Source organism: Canis aureus, chromosome 15, assembly GCF_053574225.1.
Source record: "Canis aureus isolate CA01 chromosome 15, VMU_Caureus_v.1.0, whole genome shotgun sequence".
NCBI classification, from domain to species: Eukaryota; Metazoa; Chordata; class Mammalia; order Carnivora; family Canidae; genus Canis; species Canis aureus.
Genome location: NC_135625.1, coordinates 31,905,799 through 31,929,131, shown reverse-complemented (window position 1 = coordinate 31,929,131; position 23,333 = coordinate 31,905,799). Strand labels below are relative to the sequence as shown.

At 37.1% G+C, this 23,333-nt stretch overlaps 1 protein-coding gene across 1 annotated transcript in view; it reads right to left on the bottom strand.

The window, feature by feature from the left end:
• The window catches only part of TNKS (tankyrase), a 204,394-nt gene that overhangs the window by 6,963 nt on the left and 174,098 nt on the right, over positions 1 to 23,333 (bottom strand). The window contains exons 19-26 of the mRNA XM_077848997.1: positions 22,560 to 22,797; positions 21,634 to 21,716; positions 14,041 to 14,161; positions 12,771 to 12,868; positions 11,064 to 11,138; positions 10,053 to 10,158; positions 8,815 to 9,001; positions 5,976 to 6,132 (exon numbers count right to left, since the gene is read on the bottom strand). Of these exons, the coding sequence (XP_077705123.1) occupies positions 5,976 to 6,132; positions 8,815 to 9,001; positions 10,053 to 10,158; positions 11,064 to 11,138; positions 12,771 to 12,868; positions 14,041 to 14,161; positions 21,634 to 21,716; positions 22,560 to 22,797 (1,065 nt within the window). The remainder of the gene's footprint in view (positions 1 to 5,975; positions 6,133 to 8,814; positions 9,002 to 10,052; positions 10,159 to 11,063; positions 11,139 to 12,770; positions 12,869 to 14,040; positions 14,162 to 21,633; positions 21,717 to 22,559; positions 22,798 to 23,333) is intronic.

Sequence of the window (23,333 nt, the reverse complement as noted above, 5' to 3'; positions counted from 1 at the left end):
GACATTTTGGTTAAGTTACTAAAATGAGCAAAGTCAGCCAATCTAAATCTAGAGCTGGGTGTAAAAACTCTTGAGAAAGTTCAAATGCTGCTGGAAAAATGGAAAAACTGACTAGTCACCTGGATGGTTTAGAGGTCAAGAACAGTATTTATTCATCACCAATATACATATATTGAGTGTCTTTGTGTATAAAGCACTCTGCTGTGAGATAAGGGCCCTGCTGTCAAGGAGCTTCCAATCTTGCTTGGGAGGATGAACCAGACTCAGAAAAAGAGGAATTAAAAAAAATAACCCAAGTTGACATGTGCCAAGAGAAAAAAAAAAGTGTGAAGCACACTCCTACTTTTCTGTCCCAGTGAAATTTAATGTCTATCATACTTTGTATGACACATTTTTTTTTTCTTGCAGAAAATTTGCTTAAGCAAATAAGTAATGCCAGCATTTAAATTTTGGTAGTGAACTGTTTAAGGAGATCCCTCTCACATGTAAATTTTAGTGAGGCAGATTCTAAGATTCCAGTGGCATAAATCACTTATAGGTACTTATCTGAGTGTACTAGGTTTCTAGTGATTAGGCTACTGTACTACTGGTATATACAGTTTGAGATACTGATTAATGACATCAAAGTCCAAAGGGATTAAGGCAAGGGAGTTATTTAACTGCAGGATTAGAAGGGCTCAGGATCAACCAACAAACATTATTTCCTGTCAAGTCACTTTATATCCCTGCTGGATAGAAAAGCATAGAATTTTTTTTCTTTTTTAATGTTCCTATAAGAAAAGATTCAACAACCAATTCTAGGCAACTGACTTCCGGGAACCTCTTCTTAACCCAAATCCCTACTGCTACCATCTAAACTCAAATGCTGGGATCCCTGGGTGGCGCAGCAGTTTGGTGCCTGCCTTTGGCCCAGAGCGCGATCCTGGAGACCCGGGATCGAGTCCCACGTTGGGCTCCCGGTGCATGGAGCCTGCTTCTTCCTCGGCCTGTGTCTCTGCCTCTCTCTCTCTCTCTCTCTCTCTGTGACTATCATAAATAAACTTAAAAAAAAAAAAAAGTTAATTTCATCTGTTTCTTTAAAAAATAATAAACTCAAATGCTTTCGGTTTATTCTTCATAGTGATGGAGAAGAATCATGGTCTCTTAATTTTGTATATTAAAAACTCATCCTATAAATTACTGTATAATCTTCTATTCCCCAGTTGAAATAACTGCATTGTTCCTATCATTTCAGTAAAATTAAGGCTAAATCTCTGTACAACTAATGACCAGAGAATACCTTTCCTTTATGTCTAATTTAATTTATGTCTAAAGTACAACCTACAAAATTATTCCTGACATTTTACCTCCAGCCAATACTAAATAAAAACCAGTTGTCTTTTTGAAATAAAAACCCATTTTTTATTTAATTTTTAAATTTAAATTCAATTTGCCAACATGTAGTATAACACCCAATGCTCATGACATCATGTGCCCTCCTTAATGCCCATCACCCAGTTACCCCATCCCCCTACCTACCTCCCCTTCTGCAACCCTTTGTTTCTGAGTGAAGAGTCTCTCATGGTTTGTCTTTCTCTCCAATATTTCCCTACTCAGGGATCCCTGGGTGGTGCAGCGGTTTGGCGCCTGCCTTTGGCCCAGGGCGCGATCCTGGAGACCCGGGATTGAATCCCATGTCGGGCTCCTGGTGCATGGAGCCTGCTTCTCCCTCCTCCTGTGTCTCTGCCTCTCTCTCTCTCTGTGTGACTATCATAAATAAATAAAAATTAAAAAAAAAAAAGAAAAATTTCCCTACTCAGTCCCCCCACCCCTGCAACTTCCCTTTCGGTTCTTTTCACTACTTCCTATATTCCACATATGGGTGAAACCATAGAATTGTTGAAAGACAAAATTGACTTATTTTACTCAGCATAATACCCTCCAGTTCCATCCACATTAATGTAAATATTCCATCCATATTAACGTAAATTAACATAGGTATTTGTCCTTTCTGATGGCTGAGTAATATTCCACTGTGTATATACACACACACATACACATATACATATACATACACATACATACCATATACACCACATCTGTATCCATTCATCTGTCAAAGGACATCGTGGCTCCTTCCACAGTTTGGCTATCGTGGACATTGCTGCTATAAACATTGGGACGCAGGTGTTTCACTACATCTGTATCTTTGGGGTAAATACCCAGTAGTGCAATTGCTGGGTCATAGGGTAGCTCTATTTTTAACTTCTTGAGGAATCTCCACACTGTCTTCCAGAGTGGCTGTACCAGCTTGCATTCCCACCAACAGTGCAAGAGGGGAATCACTTTTCTTTTGGGGCACCTGGGTGGCTCAGTTGGTTGAGTGTCTTAATCTTGATTTTGGCACAGATCATAATCTCAGGGTTGTGGGATCAAGCCCCACATCAGGGTTGTGGGATCAAGCCCATTGCAGGGAGTCTGCTTGAGATTCTCTCCCTCTGCCCCTCCTCCCAATTGCATGCTCCTTCTCTCTCTCCAAAATTAATACATCTAAAAAAAAAAAAAAAGACCCACTTTTCTTTCAAGCATAATTTTGAACATATCTTTCCAATTCTAGAGAAAGAAACAACCTCACCAATAATGAATAATATTCCTCCAATCAACCCTCCAAATAAAACATTTGTGTGTTCTTGAAAGTGTGAATATTATGGGAGAAGGATGATTTAAGGCTTAATTCTGAGGAATGGAATTATGTTAGCAAAACAAACTTCAACAAAACTTTAGGAGAAATTGCTCACAGAAAAATGACTCAATTAGACATTATAGTTGACACTATTCATGTGGGCAAGTGTATCTGGACATGGGAAGAATAAGGGTGCTCCCCTGAAGTAAAACAAATACTACATGCATTTCATTTTGGAGGAACTTTTTTCTTTCAGATAGACTTAGACCACATCATTCTCTAAAATTCTTTTAGCAAGAGATCCTAATCAAGTTATCAAGCCAAATTACTTAGGAAATGACTGAATGCTCAGCAAATATCAGAAATGTAAACCTATTATTATTTTTGGGTTTTTTTCTAACTTTTTTTTTTTTAAAGATTTTATTTATTTACTCATGAGAGACACACAGAGAGAGAGAAAGAGAGAGAGAGAAAGGCAGAGACACAGGCAGAGGGAGAAGCAGGCTCCCTGCAAGGAGCCTGATGTGGGACTTGATCCCGGATCCAGGGATCATGCCACAGGTAACTTACAAAATCTTGAAAAGTGTCTGGTGAAGAAAAATGAAATAACCTATAATCTCAATACCCAGGGATAACTGCTTTTAAGTTGGGGTTGATTGTGTTTAACATGTACCATGTAAATGTATTTTTAAAAACACATAGGCATATATATACTAATACTTATTTGATCATTCTCTGTTGAATATTTAGGTTATTTAAATTTTCCATTATAGTAATTAAGACAGTGATGAACATCCTTATAGGTTTTTAAAAGATTTTTTGGTGGTCATTACTGATTATGCCAAATACATATCTCTAAAAGTGAAATTCCTGAATCAAAGACAGAGCATTTGTTCTAGAAGTCTGAAGTTTCTGATTAAAACAAAACTTTCAGCAAATTTGTTCTTTGGCAGTTTTTAAACTCTTTATTTGGAAACAACGGCAAAATTATGTGTTAGGTTGCAAAAATTATAATGGTACCCACAACACCTGTATACTCTTTACCTATATCCGTCTACTGTTAAGCTTTTATTTACCCCTTTTGTTTTGTCATGTACACTTTCATCCTACCTCCATATATTATACTAGGGAGACAGACACAGGCACATATTTTTCTTGAACCATTTGAGAGTAACCGTTATATATATCATCATGGTTCTTTATCCCCCAAAATGCCAGTATTTATTTCCGAAGAATAGGGATATTCTTTTACATAAGCACAGAATCAATATTATAATTTTATGCTGCTATAATACTCTAATATAGTACCTATCATTCATATTCCAATGTTATCAGTTGATTTAATAATGTTGTTTCTCTTCTGATACCAGATCCAACTGGGAGGCAGGACCTTAAGTTAGTTGTCCTGTCTTCTGAGTTTCATTTAATCTGGAAAGTTTTTTTTTTTTTTTTAAAGATTTTATTTATTTATTCGTGAGAGACAGAGAGGCAGAGACACAGGCAGAGGAGAAGCAGGCTCCATGCAGGGCAGGCAGATGTGGGACTCGATCCCAGGTCTCCAGGATCACACCCTGGGCTGAAGGGGGCACTTAAACCACTGAACCACCTGGGCTACCCTAATCTGGAAAGTTTTGAAAGCCTTTCTCTCTCTTTTATTATATTGACTTTTTTGAAGAAGCCAGTCTTCCCACATTTTTAAAAACAGAACACTTCTCACTTTGATTAGACCAAGGTTATGCACTTTTGGCTGGAATATTACATAGATGATGATGTGCCCTTCTCAGAATATCATATCTGAGGCACACTCCATGTCTATCTGTCCTTTATTGGTCATGTTAATTCTGATCATCTGGTCAAGGCATGGCCCCCTTTCTCCAATATATAGATACTGTTTTCTTCCCCTTTGTCATTAATAAGACCATGCAAATATCCTTTTTTAAAAAAATCAAAATTATCTCCTAGATTTAGCTTCCATTTATGATTGTCACAATGGTCCCAAGATGATGATTTTTCCAAATCCAGTACTCCTTCCACATCTTCTCATGTGCCCTTGGCTTTCTACTGTAAACAAAAGCCTTTCTTGCCCTTTAATTTATTTATTTACTTATTTATCTATTTGTTATCAGTATAGAATCATGAATTCCTATTTTTTTCAGTGGGGTTTCAAATTTATTACTATATTTATTTTCGTATTCAAACTGTTCCAGAATTGGCCAGTGGGAACCCTGGTCCTGCTGGCTGTGTGTTCTTGTGACATGCCTCTACCACTTTTTTTGAATACTTCATTATTTTTCGGATGTTCCCAGCTCACCTGGTGCCCATTCTGCTTCAGCCCTGGAATTAGCTGTTTCTCCAAAGAGCCTGGGTTCCTTTCAGTGGGTAATGGTATTAAAGACCAAGATTTGGTCTAGGTGTGATCACTGTTATTGGGATTTCCCTGCTTTCAGCAGACAGTGCTAAGAAACATATAATATATGCTCATATGCATACACATGTCTACATATACTCTTACGTACATACCTATACCTACCTGTATTTACAAGTGCTTACACATACATATTTATGTTAGAAATGATGAGCTCCTATTGATAACCCCAATTTCAGTCCATCTCTACAGACATTCTTACCATCCTTCCATTGCATATCTGTACGTCCCTTCTTCCACCATGAGAATCCCAGCTTCCAAATCAAACATCAACACATTTACTCATTTGCTCAAACCTACAATACACCTAAAGGAGTTTCATTGCTTTGCCCAGACCACCACAATCAACACATCTACTAAATGAAGTTCAAGATTTGTGTGTAATTCCTACTGCTTCTCCACACTTTACCTGGCCCAAGACTGATGGCATACAATAAAATATTGTTTTCATACATTACTTGTACTTAGTTAATTCCTGCTTTCTCCTTCCCCCCCTCTTCTCGGTCAGAGTAGTTAAGGTATCCATTTGAAACTAAATTAAGTTCAGACAAACTGATCTTAGTTTTTAGATAAATCAATAAGCATTTAGCAGACTACTGTCAGAGTTAAGAACTGGGTTGAAAAATGATGGAAAGTTTTCTCACTTGTTGATAATTTTACTTTAGAACCTCAAGCAGTTGGCAGAAATTTAATGTCCTGCAGCTTTACAACTCAAAAAGCTATTGTTCCACGTTAAGTCCCATGATCAGAAATACAGAGATTCAACTCCTGTGACCAGCCTGTTACAAAGTACATCCATAAAGAAAATTCATTAAATGGAAGCTGCTCTTTGCTCTCTGCACTGACATGTTCAGTAGCTCGGTTATGCTTATTTGATGAGTACCATACCTGCTCCCCTCTGTAGATGACATATTCAGCATATGCCAGCCCATTCACACTTGGTCTCCCAATCACTGAGTGATGTCCTGGAGGGGCATGAGCCATTTTCATGGTGCTGAATTGCAGAAAGGATTTTCCAAGGGTCACTCTACAGAAAAGCATTTGCCTAAAGAAAAAACAGAAGCAATGCTTTTGAAGGAAGCATTAAATCTTAGAGTGATAGAATGGTTAGGTTTGTTGATTTCCAAAAAATATTTAATAGAAGGCAAGCTATTTAAAATGTCCCTTTTAAATTTGACTAGGGATGGGATGGGATGGGATGGGATTTGATATCCTGATTTACCATAAACAGGCTCAATAGTTAATCTAAAGTAGTTTTGGTGTAGTTACCAAATCAATGACAGAAAATACCTGGCAAGTTTTGACTAGAGGGAAAAGAGAAATACTAGCACAAAGTGAGTTCTTGTGAGGATGAACGGGAGGAGACTGAAGCAAATACACAGATGGCAGGAGCATATGAAATCAAGATAGGGTTTACTCTTGTTTTTGTAAATAATATTTTATTTTTTATAAATAATATTTTATTGTAACATAGCCACACATTCATTTACATGCCCTCTGTGGCTACTTCTGCACTACAAAGGCAGAGCCAGTCACTGTGACAGAGATCATATGGCCTGCAAAGCCTGAAATATTTATTATGAGGCCCTTTAAAATAAAAGTTTGCAAACCTTTAATATAAACTACAAACATTTTAACTACTCAGTGACATCGATCATACTGTTAAATGTGTAAAATAGTTATTATTCAGTCAAATAGTTTGTTTTTAGTAATAGAGTATGATCTTTGCATTATCAGAGGTATTATTTTGAGTTAAAATTGTACCAGTCCCAGTATAATTGGGTCCTGCCTGGGCTGGCTTTTTTAGCATGACGTTACTGATGGCCCTGGGTGCTGGGTTGGTATCAGCTGCATTCCTCTATAGGTCCCAGAAGAGAGAGAGGCAGAGAGAGGGCGCACACATGTGAGTAAGTGGTGGGGGATGGGGAGGAGTAGAGAAGCTCAAGCAGGCTCCACGCTCAGCCCGGAGCCCAACATGGGGCTCGATCTCATGACCCTAAGATCATGACGTAAGCGGAAATCAAGAGTCGGATGCTTAACTGATCGAGCTACCCAGGCACCCCAATTAATCTACATTAGAGGAAGATGTCTGAGCTCCGTCTCCATATTATGACAGCACCACAGTGTCACTGGACCTGCCCGCTCAGCCCACTGGGCCCACGGCAATGGCTACTCCAAGTCCATATGTCACACAGAGTTTAATCTGACAGGCTGTTGCCTCCTGCCTTCTGCTTTCTGCCCCCAAACTTCCATGTTGCTTGGAGACAGGGAGATAAGATGCAGGGCTGGCCCATGAAGCTGTGCGCTGCAGGCAGGCAGGTGGAGAGTACTGGCTTCTCCTTGCTCACTGGCTAGCCTTGTGTATTGTGCTGCATTCTGCAGATGCAGCAGCCCCAAGTGGCAAGATACCAATGCCCTGTGGGGCAAATGGTGACCAGTGCCAGACAGGAGCTAGCAGGTAAATTCTGCTCTGGTTTCCCATGATGTACTACTCTGAGATGCAGTCGTTCACACAGCCTCTCTGAAGTTGTCTCATGGACTGAGCAACCTACTGCACTTGTGAAATAGGCCAACTCACTGATGCACCTCAGTCTTTGCTCTGCTTCTTTCTCCACCTCACTTCTTTTTGTGCCCCCATTCCTGCTTCTGTGACACTGCACTTGCCAAAAAGGCACTAGTACATAAGCTTTTGCTTCAGGCTCTGCTTCCTAGGAAATCCTGGCTAAGACCTAAACTTTTATGTCTAAATGTAGTGGGCAATTGTTAATCTTCACCTACGTTCACTTGTATTGCTTATTTAGGATAGGTTTGCAGCGACAAAGAGTTTTTGCAGGATATGTAACCTGCAAAACTTTTGTGTGTCATTAACCACAGCAGCCTTAATAGAAAGAACATTCCTTCTGGACATACCGCACCCAATATAGAATTGCTGATGGTAGTAAGTTTTTCATAAAGTAATGTAGAGCAGGAAGTTTTATGGTCAACAACTATAATGAATTTCAAGGTTATCTGGGTCTTACTGAGGTTTCCTCTGAATTACAAGATCTCTAAGTAACCTGATTTTCCGTCTGGCTAATTTAAAGAAAAATACAATTGACTGCAATCTTTGATGTACAATTCTTTTGTATTTTTTCCAATGGCTGGGAAGAGAATGGTATTTTTTTCACTGACTTCAGAGAAAATATACCATTATTCTCTTGGAATTTTAAAATTCTATTTAAAAACCTAATACTCATTTGCTTACTATTAAGTCCAAAGTTAATATTCTGAAATTGGACTTTTCAAGGCTAATTATATATCCTGCCTTAAAGCACTGCTAGCAACATCAGAAGCAAATTAAAGATTCAATTTGTTTATAGAAATTGTGTGTCTTAGTTCAAATGTGTCTCAAGCTAGAGATTCTTCAACAGAAATAATTGTCAACCTTTTTTTTTTTTTTCCTGAATCTGAAGCAAGGCAAGAGAAGCTGAGGGAGAAAGTCAAGATGGAGGGAGTTTCATCATAATCTATGAATGGCTGACATGTATTTGGTTTTTACTAGCACTGCTATTAGCTCTGTTGTCACTTCTCCTTTAGGGCAGAGGCTGATCAACTATTCCTATCCAATCCCAAACCTGTGTGACTCATTATGAGTAACACTGAGGATAACCTGTGACTTCTACAGAGCCTGAGAAACTAATTTGATTCATGATCTGAGGAGATAAATCACAAAAGGCAAGATGCTCACCTGTGACATATGTAACATGACCGATCTTTATGTGTGGGGCAGCCTGTTCCTCCTCCAATCCCATAAACATATTGGTTGCTTTTGGAGGAATTTTCAGCAAAATAAATCCCGGCACCAAACATTCCTCCTATATATGCATGTCGCTCATCAAACCCTTTATGAATAATGGCATTAATGAAAGGAGAACCTAAAAGTAGAAACATAATAAGATCCGTTTTTGAATACTTCTCTAGAACCTCAATTAACTGCAAACTATTTGCACTTGGCAGGTTAATATTAAGTTATTAATAATATAAAAATGAAGTTGTATGATGGTCCACCATACATAAACTATTATCTTGTACTAGAATCTTAGCAGAGACCCAGTGTTCGCCAAGCAAGAATGCAATATGGATTTTGCAGATGGCATGAGATTTTATTTTATTTTATTTTATTTTTTAAAGAAGGTGTTTTGTTTTGTTTTGTTTTGTTTTAAGATTTATTTATTTATTTATGATAGACAGAGAGAGAGAGAGAGAGAGAGAGAGGCAGAGACACAGGAGGAGGGAGAAGCAGACTCTATGCTGGGAGCCTGACATGGGACTCGATCCTGGGACTCCAGGATCACGCCCTGGGCCAAAGGCAGGCGCCAAACTGCTGAGCCACCCAGGGATCCCCGGCATGAAATTTTAGATAGCAAAGTATAGTGAGGGGAACCTGGGTGGCCAATTCAGTTAAGTATCCGGCTCTTGATTTTGGCTCAGGTCATGATCTCAGGATTGTGAGATTAAGCCCTGTGTCAAGCTATATGATAGGTGTGGAGCCTGCTTAAGAGTCTCTCTATCCCTCTGCCCCTCCACCTCTACTTCCACCATCCCCCTAAAAAAAAAAAAGGAGGAAAAAAAGATAGCAAAGTACTTTAAAAATAGAGATTTTACACTCAATCTTACTTTACACAAAACAGATATCCTGATAAACTGAAACAATTATGCTAAACTACAATAAAAATATTTCACTATCTAGATGGCTCAACTTGCAATACAAGTTCTGAAACCATTCCAGATAAGTTCTTTTCATTCTGCATGCCCTGGAGAGCCTGTACTAACACGCAATGCATTAGCAAACTGGAACCAACACACAATTAAAAAAAAAAAAAAAATTAAACCATTTTTAGCACAACACTAGTACAGTCAAGATAGGCTTTTCACTTTATTGAAATTTGCGAAAGCCTGAGAGATAATGATGGCCGTGACACTCACCGTGAAATAACATGCGTTCGTTGTGATGGTTGTGATTCTCCTCAGACACTTCCTTTTGTCTGTGGCAGAATCGTTCCCTCAACTTCTTGTTGACAACTTTTTGAATCTTTAAGGATAAGGAAGAAAGAAGCAAATTAGTGACATAAATGTTAATTGGCAGTTTATAATTTAAAATGAAAAGTATGTAAAGAATAAAATGAAAAGTATGTTTTCTTTCAGAAAGGTTAAATTCTTAGTTTTTGTTTTGTTTGCTTAAAACATTATTTAAAAGTGATAAAGTTGCCAGGGCAGTGTAACTAACTTAACATTCTGGCTTTTAGTGACAACATTTTCAGTTATGGCTTTTGTTATTCTGCACAAGATCTGGTTGTATCTCAAAATAACTTGAGTAATTAAAGAAAAGAGAAAGCTGTTCCTAGACTCCTCCCAGACCTGATGAGTGTTAGGATACAGAGGCCTATAAAGCTGCATTCTCTTAAAAGCACTCTAAGAGCTCTCCAGGGAATTCTGATGGGCACTGGTATAACTTCCAAGGGTTAATCTAGTTTTCAACGTATTTTATTCATCTTTATGATACTCCTTTAAAAAAAACAGATCTACCCCATATTATAAATTAAAATACTGAGATTAAGAGATATGTACATTCTGATATAATCACTGACTCAGATTGAAAATCCAGGCCCTCAATGCTACTCGGAAGTGGTGATAAAGATTACTGTCAGCTCTGGTCTAAATCTGTGGGTGAGCTAGGTCTCATCACTGTATCTGTACCACCAACCCCAGCGGATCTAGCCCTCTGTCTGTAGCTTTTCTGTTTCCACCCAGTCTCTGTTTCAGGTGAAGTATGGTCTGGAAGGGTTAGAGGAAAGGGACACCTGACTGCCAGGCAACAGATGGTTGATTATCTCAACAGTTTAAAAATATGATGTTCAGAGCAAATTTATCATTGTCTATATTTTTTTCAGGCAAGCTTTGCAATCCAATTTTCACCCTAAACTTTTAAAAACTTACTCGAATGACATTGTATCTGTTGAAGATGCCACCCGCATTACCACCATCTCTGTGTTCTCGAATTGTACTTTGCATCTATAGAACAAAATAATTTTCAGAAAATATGCCAGTATGTAATTCTAAAGACATTCACTTCTGTTATAATGTTTTACTGATGAGTCTCAGACTCAGCACTAATAAATAAAAGTTGACTATATAAATTGTTCAACAAAGTTTAGTGGGTATCTCTGATAAGAAAATAAATAGTCATGACATAAATATTTTTCTGCATTTTATTTTCTAGTAAAAGCTTTGAAAGATTTTCTTGTAAACACAATGGGGAGACACAGAAATAAAACATCACAGTAATTCATCTACATTACTATTTTGTTATTGATAATGAGAAGCAATACAAATTAAGTCAAACTTACAACTCCTCACGTTTGATGAATACTCACTAAACAAATGCTCAAAAAACACAAAGAATTTTTTATAAATCAATAAATTTCTGTTCCCTCAGTGAAATATTAGCTCTTCAATTCAGGATCTCAATAAGTATCTGCAGACCATGTGAAGTTGGATATGACACATAACTAAGTGGAAACACTTTCTTATGAGCAGTACTCATTCTTCATCTGCTCTCCAAATTCAAAAGAATTATGCAATGGTAAAATTTTTTGAAGACCCAAGTTTCTCACAGAATTGACTCAAAAGAGTTCTCTATCTTACTGCTCTATTTATGAAGTTATTCATCACATTTTGGGCATTATCATCCAAATTTGCTAATCACTAAGAGAATGATTAGGCAGTAAGCCACTAGAAGATGAGATACTTCCCTGACAGACTGGCCAGGCAAGAGCTGAAAAGCTACCCCAAGATAATGGTCCTGACTTCCCAGGATGAGAATAATGTGAGTTCTAATTAAAAGGCAGAAAATAAACAAAAAGAGGCAGGCAGGCCTTTCTCTGCAAAATAATGGAATTAGTTAGGCAGCTTATTTATTGTGGTAATGCCATCAGGCACTTTGTTTATTCTGCTTAAGAAATGAAGCCGGAGCCAGCAGGAGGAAGGGAATTTCTATGGTGTCTGTCTGGCAGGAGGGTCATCCATCAGCCTTACTACAGTGCTTTAACAGTGACTGAAGACATGAAAGGTGACTTGGGTTATGAGGCAGATTTCAGAAAGAAACAGGAAAATTAGGCATATTATTTCATAGTCACATGTTATAACTGCATGAAAATAAAAACAAGAAGGTATTTGCTTTTTGTGAGGCAAGATGCTCACTCCCTGTCATTCTTTGGTAGCATTTTAACTACATTAGAAAATAGTTCTAATAAGATTCCTACTTGTATAGTTTCAAGAAAGTTTCCAGGATGAAAAGACACCTGTGGTCTATCCATTGGAAACCCTAGGTTTCTGATATGAAAACACTGTGGCACAGTCCTAATTCATAGTCCTATCTGAATTTGGGCAATATGCTACCACAATGGCTAAGGGAGTTAGAATAACAGATAGGTGACTGACCCTAAGTCATTGTAAGACAAGTTTACCTCTTTTGAAAAAAAAACAGGCTTAACAACAGATTTCAGGAAAAAAGAATTAAAAAAAATTTTTTTTGGATTTATAATTAATTTATTTTTTAAAATGTTATTTAAATTCAATTTGCCAATATATAATATAATACCCAGTGCTCATCTCATCAGAATTAAAAATTTCAATGTACATTACCTCTTCTTCTACTGACTGATATTCCTTATCTTCTGGAGCAAGATCCAGCAAAATAGTTCCCTGATTAACACAGTGAAAAGTCAAATAAGGATTGGTACCTGTAGGAAAGAAAAATTAATAATATTAAAGTCCACACTACTCCGGCTCAGTTTTTAGGAAAACTTTGTTATAAATAATTGATATTTTGGAACAAGTCAAATTATCTGCAATGTGACCCTAATATATAAGGTTATACTGAACAAGTACATCCAAAGACAAGAGAAGTAATGGAGAGGGCATTTGGGGATTAATTTTATCTATTCTTACAGAGTTCCCCAGCAGGGCTCAACATTTTTTGTTGAACTGAATTCAATCACAAATATACATGAAGCTATGTCTGATATCAAAGAGAAACACACTGTAATCACAATGTAGTCAGGTCTAAGAATTAGCCTATAAAAATTCTGTGAGATGGCTTGAAATGGTCACTCGTAAGTTTAAAATAGATTATTCTTGTTAATTTCATTGCATTTGTTAATTAAATGCAGATAAATAAGCAAGCCTTAAGCTCAAAAGCTGCTAACATGTAGTTTCATGTCACTCTCACAATTTGATTGGCTCTGCAGAGACTAATTCAAGTTTTCCCCTTTCTCTCCCTTTGCTTTCCCATCATGAAAGCACTTCTAGCGAACACAGAAATGATAAACATGGAGGCTGACAAGGGGGAAAGATAGCAGGCTTGTAACAGCAAAGTACAGTGGAAAAAAGGCTGAGCTGCCAGTTGTGGCGGCAGAGAAAGGTTCAGGATGAGGTCAGAGAGAGGTCAGATTATGAAAAGCCATGTTACAAATGTCTGATTTTATCCTAAAAGCAACAGGATTCTATTGAAAGGCTTTAAGCAATGGAGTGATATGATCATAGAGTCATTTCAAAGAGTCTTCTGTGCGCAGTGCAGGGCAGGAATGGGGGTGGGGGAGGAGGAGAGGCAAAGGTGAGGCTCGGAGATAAGCTGGAGGTTGTTAGATGGGTTGTGACAGTCCAGGGGAGAGATGGCAGTGGCCTGGCTTAGGTGACCTATACTGGATTTGACAGCAGTGGGAAAGGACAGAAGTGTAGATTCCAGAGATTCACTGTATAAAGTATCGGGTGAGGGGTGGGGGCAGGCAGGAAGTGCTACACCAGCCAAGCCTATGAGCTCTGGGTTCAAACAACTTGAGCTCTAATGTCAGTCCTGACAACTTACTTGTCTCACTAATTTCTGAAATTTATTTTTTTCCCCCAAATAGCTTACCTTGTTGTCCACCTAATAGTCTTTCTACTCCTTTGATTAATTTATGGCGATGTCCATATGCATTGATGCCTATTTCTTTCAACTCCTCATGGCCCATATCAGCCAGTACATCTAGTGTAATCTGAAAAAATGGAACAAAATTAATTGCTAAATCTTTAACAGTTCCTAAGTTCTTCCATTTGTCTTCAATGCTATAATATCCATCCCAATTGGCAAATTTCTTTTGTCTCCTTTTAACCATGAATTTATAATCTTAAAGTTGTCTTGATGATTTTATCAGCTTTTTACTCACTTGAAATACTGTTTCTAGTCAATAGTGAATTAATTAGTGGAAGAAACAATGCTACAAAAATACAAAATGAACACTGCTCTATTTCCTTTTGATTATTTAATTCCACCACCTTTTGCTTGCCTCAAGATACAAAAGTGAATAACCAGAAGCTTGAAAATGGGGAAGTACCAGATCCCAGTACCCAGCAGGTAGCAGAGAAGAATGGTAGGGGAAAGAGAGAGGGGCTTAGCACAATGAAACAGAATGTGGCAAAAGGAGTAAGCAGTTTGAGATAAGTAGGGGTTAGATCAAGATAAAGAAGAACTCCGTAGTGCTAAGAAATAGTCATGCATGGAAAAGGCTGCCTTTGAAAGTGGTGAGTTCAATGACTGACAACTTTATAGAGAAGCTGTATAAAAAATTCCAACTCGGAAAAGAGAGGACGGTTTTTAAATTCTCTTGTAAATTCCTAGATTTAACAGTTCCTGAAGCCTAACACACATTCTATTGTTGTAAAAATAGTCGTTTATAATTTCTGGTTATTTATCTCCGTGAATGGAGGTGGTTAATTGGCTACCACCAGGACTCAAAATCACCCATCTCCTTTGTTGACTAAATGTAACCGTGACTCTACCACCACCTAGTGGCAGAATTCTGGACGCACAGGATGAAATCTTTGGCCGCCACATTTCTACAGGGGCTTGACCATACAATTTTCTAGCTCAGAAGAAGCTGGACCTGTGACAATGCAAATACTACTTTATAAGAAGAGTCTTTAGTTTTCTCTTTCCTTGGAAAACTGAGAAATCCTTTTATAGACAGCCTTTTTTCCAACTCAAATGAGAGATGTTTTATCTATCTATAATTATAATGTTCTTTATATCTTTTTACTTGCACGTAACATTAAAAAAGAAAACAACCCGACAAATTAGGCCTGGAGTTGTGATTTTTATTGCCAGAATGAAATATTATGTAATGGGTCTGATCTTCTCGGTGCAGCAAGCATACATCACTCACTTTTTGAAAATAATTTACTATACTGCTCCTAAGGGGCCATTTAAGAAATAATCGCTCCATCGTACAAAATGGGCAATTCACTTCCAATAACCAAGAGGAAATTTTGAGCAGAGCTTTTAAAAAGAACTGGTTCTGAAATATACATCTTTGAGACAGAATAGTTCACAACATAATAGGATCCTGTACATTTTTAGCTGCATGTAACTGAATATACTTAGGAAGCCATGCCCAGGGTTTCCGACATTATTGATGCCCCAGTTTTTTCCTTCTAAACTTTGGTTCAAATAAGGTTGATGTAAAAGCAGGATCTCGTATCGATGTGGTAGCTTCAATTCAAAGGAACTTTAAGCTTTTCTGAATTTGTTCATATAGTGTATATCTGGAAGAAGCAGAAACCAGACCAGCAAAGGATAGTGTACTCTCTATAAAGAGTGTTTAATGTATTGTTGATTATATGGCTCCATTCATAAAATGAGTATCTCATTGAATCCTCACGATCTGTCATGAAGTACTACTGTTGTCTTCGTGAGGAACTGAGGCTCAAAGGAATCCTAAAAATCGTACACAGAAGAGCTGACATGGATCGCCATACCTGCCTTTCCCTTGCTTATATTTCTTAAAAGGGCTGACAAGAAAACTAAAATAACAAAACACTAAATTTAGCTGTTTTGAGTCCATGGCACCCGATCTGTCTCCTCCATATTTAACAGGCAGTGGCCACTGGAAAACCTTAAATGGTAAGCTAGGGAATTCAGATTACTGTTCACTTGGTTCATATTCATACACAGTATATTTAATGAATACCTTCTATATGCTCGATACCTGCCAAAAAAGTAACTAGTTAAATATTTTCTAAAACTACCCATTATAGCTCAGAAACATAAATAATTCAAATTGGTAGTAAAGAAACAGGGTCAGGGAACAAACAAGGTACTACCACAAAAGTTCATGCTATTTTTTCTACCAAGGAGATAAAATATAAACACAAAATATGGTAAAGATTGGTAAATGTTTTGGAGGAATCCCCCTGGGAACTCTTAGGAAGGTTCCTACTTGGTCAAGGCAGTAGGTGGGCCTGGGAAGGATGGAAGGGGGTCAGGAAAGGTTCTTAGAAGAAGGCAATAACTTGGCTAAGTAGTAGAGGAAGGAGGAAAGGGCGTTTAAGACAAAGGGAACAGCATGTGCAAAAGGAAAATTAAGAGAATACAGAACATTTGGGGGACTCTCAGCACTGAAGTCTAAAAGGGTGAAAGTATAAGAAACAGAGAGGAAAGCAGAAGAGATGGGCAGCACAGCAGGCTTGAAGAAGATCTTACTGGGCTTTATTCATCAAGTTAAGACAGTATCCAAAAGCTCCTAGGGAGCCTTTTCAGCAGAGTAACACAATCAAACTTGTATTTGAGGAGGAGAATGGTAGCACCTGGAAGGACAGGTTAGGAAGGGAAAGGGACTGTGTGAACAAGGTAAAGATGGAATGGGGTAGGAGGGGAGAATCAGAGAGCAATTTCAAAATGAGAGAACACAGGGCCTGGTAAATGGAAATGGTTAAGGAATAAAAAAAAAAGAATGGTGGGAACAGAGATTATTCCAAAGTCTGAAAACTGGTGAATATGAGATTATTGTATCAAAAGAAGAAATGGAAATAGCTAGAAGTAGGTTAGGTGGATTTTAGATACGTTGCTCATGATTCGGCCATTTTATGCTATTAGAAATAGTTTTTTTTTTTTTTTTTTTTTTTGAAAATTATCTTTAGTTCACTTAAAAAATGACAGTTATATCATGAAATTATAAGCTTCTTGGGCTTGTTATTTATATCTAGCACACATTAAAATCAAATTGTTCAAGCCTGTCAGATTGGCTACTGTCAAAAAGGAAAAAATTACAAGCGTTGGGGAGGATGTGGACAAGGGAAACTCTTGCGCACTGGTGGTGGGAATGCAGACTGGAGCGGTCACTGTGGAAAACAGTACAGGAGGACCTCCAAAAATTAAAAATAGAACTGCCACAGGATCCAGCAATTCCACTTCTAGGTATTTATCTGAAGAAAACAATAACACCAATTCGGAGAGATACATGTGCCCCTGTGTTCACTGCAGCACTATTCACAATGGCTAAGATATGGAAGTAACCCAGGCAGATGAATGGATACAGAAGTGCTGTTGTGTGTGCCACATACACGGCCATAAAGAAAGAATGAAATATTGCCATTCACAACCACATGGATGGACCTAGAGGGTATTATGCAAAGTAAGTCAGACAAAGACAAATACTGTATGATTTCACTTCTGTGTTGGATCTAAAACAGGAAACAGAAACAGACTCATAGATACAAGAAACAAACTTGGTTACTAGCGGAGGTAGGGGTTGAGGGGTTGGGCAAATAGGTGAAGAGGGTTAACAGGTACAAACTTCCAGTTATAAAATAAGTCATGGGAATGGAATGTATGCTGTAGGGACTATAGTTGATAATATTGTAATGACTTTGTATGGTAATAGCTGTAACTAGACTTATTGTGGGGATAATTTTGTAATGTATAAAAATATAAAATCACTATGATATACTCCTGAAACTAACAGTAAGGTCAATTATACTTTAATTTAAAAAATCAAATTATAATCTTTAAAATAAGGATTATTCCTCTATTAGCTAAGTCATCTTACATATAAAGCAAATGTCACTTCATGAAGAGTTGCCTTTTGTTTCTAAGATTTGTTCATTTCCTTTGGGGTATAGAGAGAAAAAATAGAACTTAAATGGGGAGAGAAAAACTAAGAGTTTTAATGAAAAAGCTCCTTTCACCTGGGCTTCAAAGGATGCAGGCTAGAGTAGCAGTTGTTAGAACTAACTTTATAATCATGTTCACAATTAATGTTACCTGTCTGTTCCTTGGTCTTTCGATTTTGAAGTAAAAATTTATATGATCACTTTTCATGAAAATATATAGGTTGTCCATAAATATGTCCAAAAAAGTCATAGCATTTTATGTTTAGGAATTGCAGTGAAAATCAAATCAGCCTTTCCCATAGAAAAAGTGTTCTAATCAGGAAGGTACATTTTAAAGGAAGGGCCAAAGTGACACTCATACTATACTCAATGAATTACAAAGGACATAGGTATGTATGGTGAAGTATATATATGCCAACAAGTCGAATTAGTTAAGAGATCGCTGAGAGAATAATTGTGAAGGGGTGAGGCTGTGATGCTCTGAAGGGCATTTTCCTGAGACTAGATATAAAATAACTATATTCCCCACTCCATTGCTAGAAGAGTATCCTTCAGTAGGAATAGGAGCACTAAATCTTATATATCAATACAACTTAGTACACAGAACAGCTCCCTGGCTTAGGAGAAACAGACAAGAATTAAATGAGTACAATGTATATGCCCATTCCTTCCCTCACTACACAAGTATCTTGATCATCAGCAATCATGGACTTACAGCCTAACAGAGAATGTTAATGGGAGAAAATTCTATGGGTAAATTATAGGAAGGGTTACAGAATTTATTACTCTATAACTAAAAGCTACTCAAGTAACACTTGCAGTTAAAGTAAAAATTAATCTGATTGCTTGACAACTGGGCCAGAAGACAGTCAAACACAGTTCAATACAAGAAAAGGTAGTAGTATCATTTGTCTGGAGGAAAGGAGCTGTGCTGGGCAATATACGTTAAATGGAATAGTCAACATATTAATAAAAAAAAGGATACAGAAATTATTCTGGCAAAAAGAAAATCGATGGAGCCATTTACTCAGAACAAAAGTACAGTGAAAAAAGATAACAATAAAACTGAAACAGGAGAAGTTGTCAAAAGCACCAACTTCAAGCCTAAATGATTAAACTATTACGATCAATAGAATGAGATAACCATGTCACAGGAAATCAGTTACTGAGAGAATAAAGTAAAAGAGAAAAAATAAAACATAAAATAATGTGGCAAACAAACTGAAAGAATAGAAATGGAAATCCTCTGAAAAATTTTCAACAGTCAATTGGAGCAATTTGTGTGAATTAAGGTCATTGGTTAATAAGCAAAGATGTGTGAAATTTCAGTTATTGTGGATTTGATTTGGGAAGAAGGGATATATTAACGGATGTCCTTTGGTTTTAGCAGAAGATAACGCATTTACAACAGCTTTCATACCTTCAGGGAGGGAATGAGGGAAAAACATTCTTACTGTTTAGGATATTCTCATAAGAAATCTCCAAACCAGAGGGTAAATCAATAGTGGGTGAAGCTAAAAGAAAAAATGGATTATTATAGAAGTCTATAAAGCCCTTACCACCAAAGACACATCTGATGCTTCATTAAAGCGTATTTCAAAAATTGGCACAGAACAGCAGGACTAGGAATTTTAACTACCTGAACACTTGAAGTTATGTTTTACAGTTGAGGAAAGTGATAGGTTAAAAGTCTTATCCAATGTTACACAGCTAGTCAGAGAGAGAAAATAATCAGAATCAAGGTCTTTTAGTCCAGTGCTATTTCTGCTCGACTGTTTTGATCAATAAGAGCATAACTACAATAAGCAATATAAAGAAATTCAGCTTAAAAAAAGATAAGACAGATAATCTTAACAATGTAACTGCTATGAAAAAGAACTGGTGTTTTAATTAACTCCAAATGGACTATGAGCCTATGAAGAAAACAGAATGGGGCAAAGAGGCCAGTGAGGAATTTAAAAACTATGTTCATAAAAAGAGTAATTGGAAAAGGGTATATTTATCCTAAAATAGGAGAAAATTTGTAGGAGAGGGTGGTTGCAAGGGTAAGTCCATGATAAGTTGATTAGGTCTTAGAATATACAAAGGGCTATATTATGTTGTGATGAGCTGAATGGTGGCCATATCAAAGATATGTCCATGTTTTAATCCCTAGAATTTATGAAGGACTGATCTGGAAAACTTTCTTAGATCTTTGCATATGTAATTAAGGATCTTGAAATGAGGATCACCTTGGATTACACGGGTAGGCCTTAAATCCAATGCAAGTGTCCTTATAAAAGACACAGAACAGAAGACATAGAGAAGGCAAGGTGACAACAGAAGCAGAAGTTACAGTAATGTGGCCATAAGCCAAAGGGGCCTGGAAGCTGGCAGAAGCATGAGAGTGTAGTCATGCCAGCAATTCGATTTCCAACTTGAGGCTTCCAGAACTGTGAGGGAATAAATTTCTGTTGTTTAAGCCACTAAGTTTGTGCTAATTTGTTGTAACAGCCCTATGAAATGAGTACGTGAATAGACTAGAGATTAAATTTCTGTGCCCAACAGGTGAAGGGTAAACATAAGATTAATAGACTATACATGGGGGCAGATTTGGGCACACATTAAATTACAAGCACTTTATTACACCTGCCCAAAATGTAATAGTTTATCTTCCCACATGGATGTTAAAAGAGTAGGATCTGGGAAAATAACTTTAAATACCTTACTCATTTTAAGATTCTACATATAGTAGTAATAGTCAATTTAAATTTGGGAACTTATTATTATTCAATAGTGATCACTGACCATGGTCATAAAAATCATCAGTAATAAGTTAAAAAGTCATTATTCTATAAAAACAGGATGACAAATAGAAGGGTCTTAATTCATAAATGCCCTAATGATGACTTCATACTCAGACCTTCATACACATTTATGTATGTGAAAATAGGATAGGTCTATGAGTATGTGGCTAAATTTTGAGTATGTGGCTATTTTAGACTCATCTTGACAACAGAAACTTCATAAAGAGGCAATTTTAAAAAGGTGCACTTGTTCAAGAATTACTCTGCTTTCCAAATTTAGCAATCGCTTTGTGAGGATTTTGCTTAGAGCTAATATCAAAATGTGTCACTGTTTTTTTGTTTTGTTTTTTAATTTTTAAAGGTTTTATTTATTCATGAGAGACACACAGAGGCGGAGACATAAGCAGAGGGAGAAGCAGGCTCCCCTCAGGGAGCTCTGTGTCACTGTTTTTAAATAGAGTCTAGTCGCATGTATTGAGATGAATAAACACCAATACTTTGTGGAAACAAAGATTTTGAAAACATTCCTTTGCGATGGTTTCATGGCCTAAGTTTTGACATGTAAGAAAACATATGCAGTTAAACCATGTATAAAGATACAATGAAATAATAATGACTCCTATCATTTCTTAGAAAATTTTGGGGGAGAATTATAATGTACTGGATTCTCCTGGCTTCTTTAGAAATTTGATATGAATTTTAAAGTAGCAGTTAGAAAAGCAAAAGAAACAAGGAATGACAATTAATAGCTTGTAATATTTAATTTAAAAGACTCAGGAAAAATGAGAGCTTACTTGTTCTGTTTCAAAGATGTCCCGAAGGTGCTCAAGACCAAGGCTTTTCAGGAATTGGCTGATATTCATGTCAAGACCCGCAACTAAAATAGACATATATTAAAGTTTTCAGAAAGCAGTATATCAATCTAAAGGAAGTTACAGTATTTATTTAAAGCCATGGCTCTCATACTGTGGCTATGCAAATGACTTTACCTACCATAAAAATAATCCAGGATACATATACTTAATTCTGACACTTCAGGTTATCTCCAAATTGGGTGGAGAAGTGAAAACAGAGTTTATCTTTATCTTATCAGTAGCATTTATATTAATTGTAATATAAAGTTTAATGCTTTTAGTGAAATATTTAACAGCTGGAATTAAAAACAGAAATTACCAGCTTTGGTTTCAGTTTTCATTCCTTAAATGATCTTTCAGTTTTTTTCTGATATATTTTCAGTAATAAGACTCATTCAGTAGTTAAATAAAATATGGTTACAAATGGATATATTGGAATATACGTAAGTAAGAACAATGTCAAGGTTATTTATTCTATGAAGACAGCTCCTACAAACTGGTGTATATATGGAAACTTATTTTAGATGGGTGTTTGAGAATTACCAAGAGAAGTAAGTGAAATCTGTTCATTTAAAAAATGAAAAACGAGGGGTGCCTGGGTGGCTCAGTCAGTTGAGCATCCAATTCTTGATTTCCATTCAAGTCATGATATCAGTCAGGAAGGAGCACAGGACCAGGCTCTGCACTGGGCGTGGAGCCTGCTTATGATTCTCTCTCCCTCACCTTCTGCCCCTTCTTCCAGCCCACCTGCACCTCCTCCCGTCCTCTCTCTCTCTTTAAAAAACTAAAACAAAAAGAAAAAAACAAAAAAAATAAAAGCCAAAGGAAACTCCACACCAAAAACCAAAGTTCACCAGTGTACTTGCCTTCTCCTTCCTTCCTTTCTGTGCCTGCGGCACCATCCCCTGTGTTGGATGCTCCTCCTACGGCCAGTTCTGCTAAGGGGCCTGTGAGGTTATCGATACTGCTGGCAGCGGACAGGCAGGAGGGAGTGGATGCTGGTGAGATCAGAGAGGCACTCACTACAGTAGCTTGAGGTTTAAAACAGGTAGGTAAGGCCTCTGGGGGCATGGCATCTATTAGCAAAGCTCTGATGTCGTCAGCCTAAAAATAATACAAAAAACACACAAAAACACAATTTAAAACAGTAAGTTTTTCACTAACGACCAAAGGCTTTGTGAAATTTGTCTTTAGTGAGTGCCTCACTATTGCCTACTGGTTTTTGATCATTCATTTCCTGACCTGCAGCTCCAAAAAGTCCCAGCAGTTTTGGTAGGAGTTAGAACAGGAGTCCCTAGATCCTTTTTTTTTTTTTTTTTAACAAATATTTCATCTTTTGAGGATCTAATGTACAACTTGGTAACTTTAGTTAATAATACTGTGTTATATATCTGAAATTTGTGGAGAATGGATCTTAAATGTTCTCACTACATACACACCCACATATACAAGAGTTAATTACTATGAAAGAAAAAAATCTAAGAATGTAGACTGTATTTGATTTCTGGAAATATTTTTTAAACACCAAGTGAAACGTGCATATGGTTGTTCATACTGATTACATATGTATTTAAAGAATAAGTTAATACAGATTTGAGTGGAGTTTAAAAAAATTTCCTCTTTTGCTTAAAAAGCAGCCT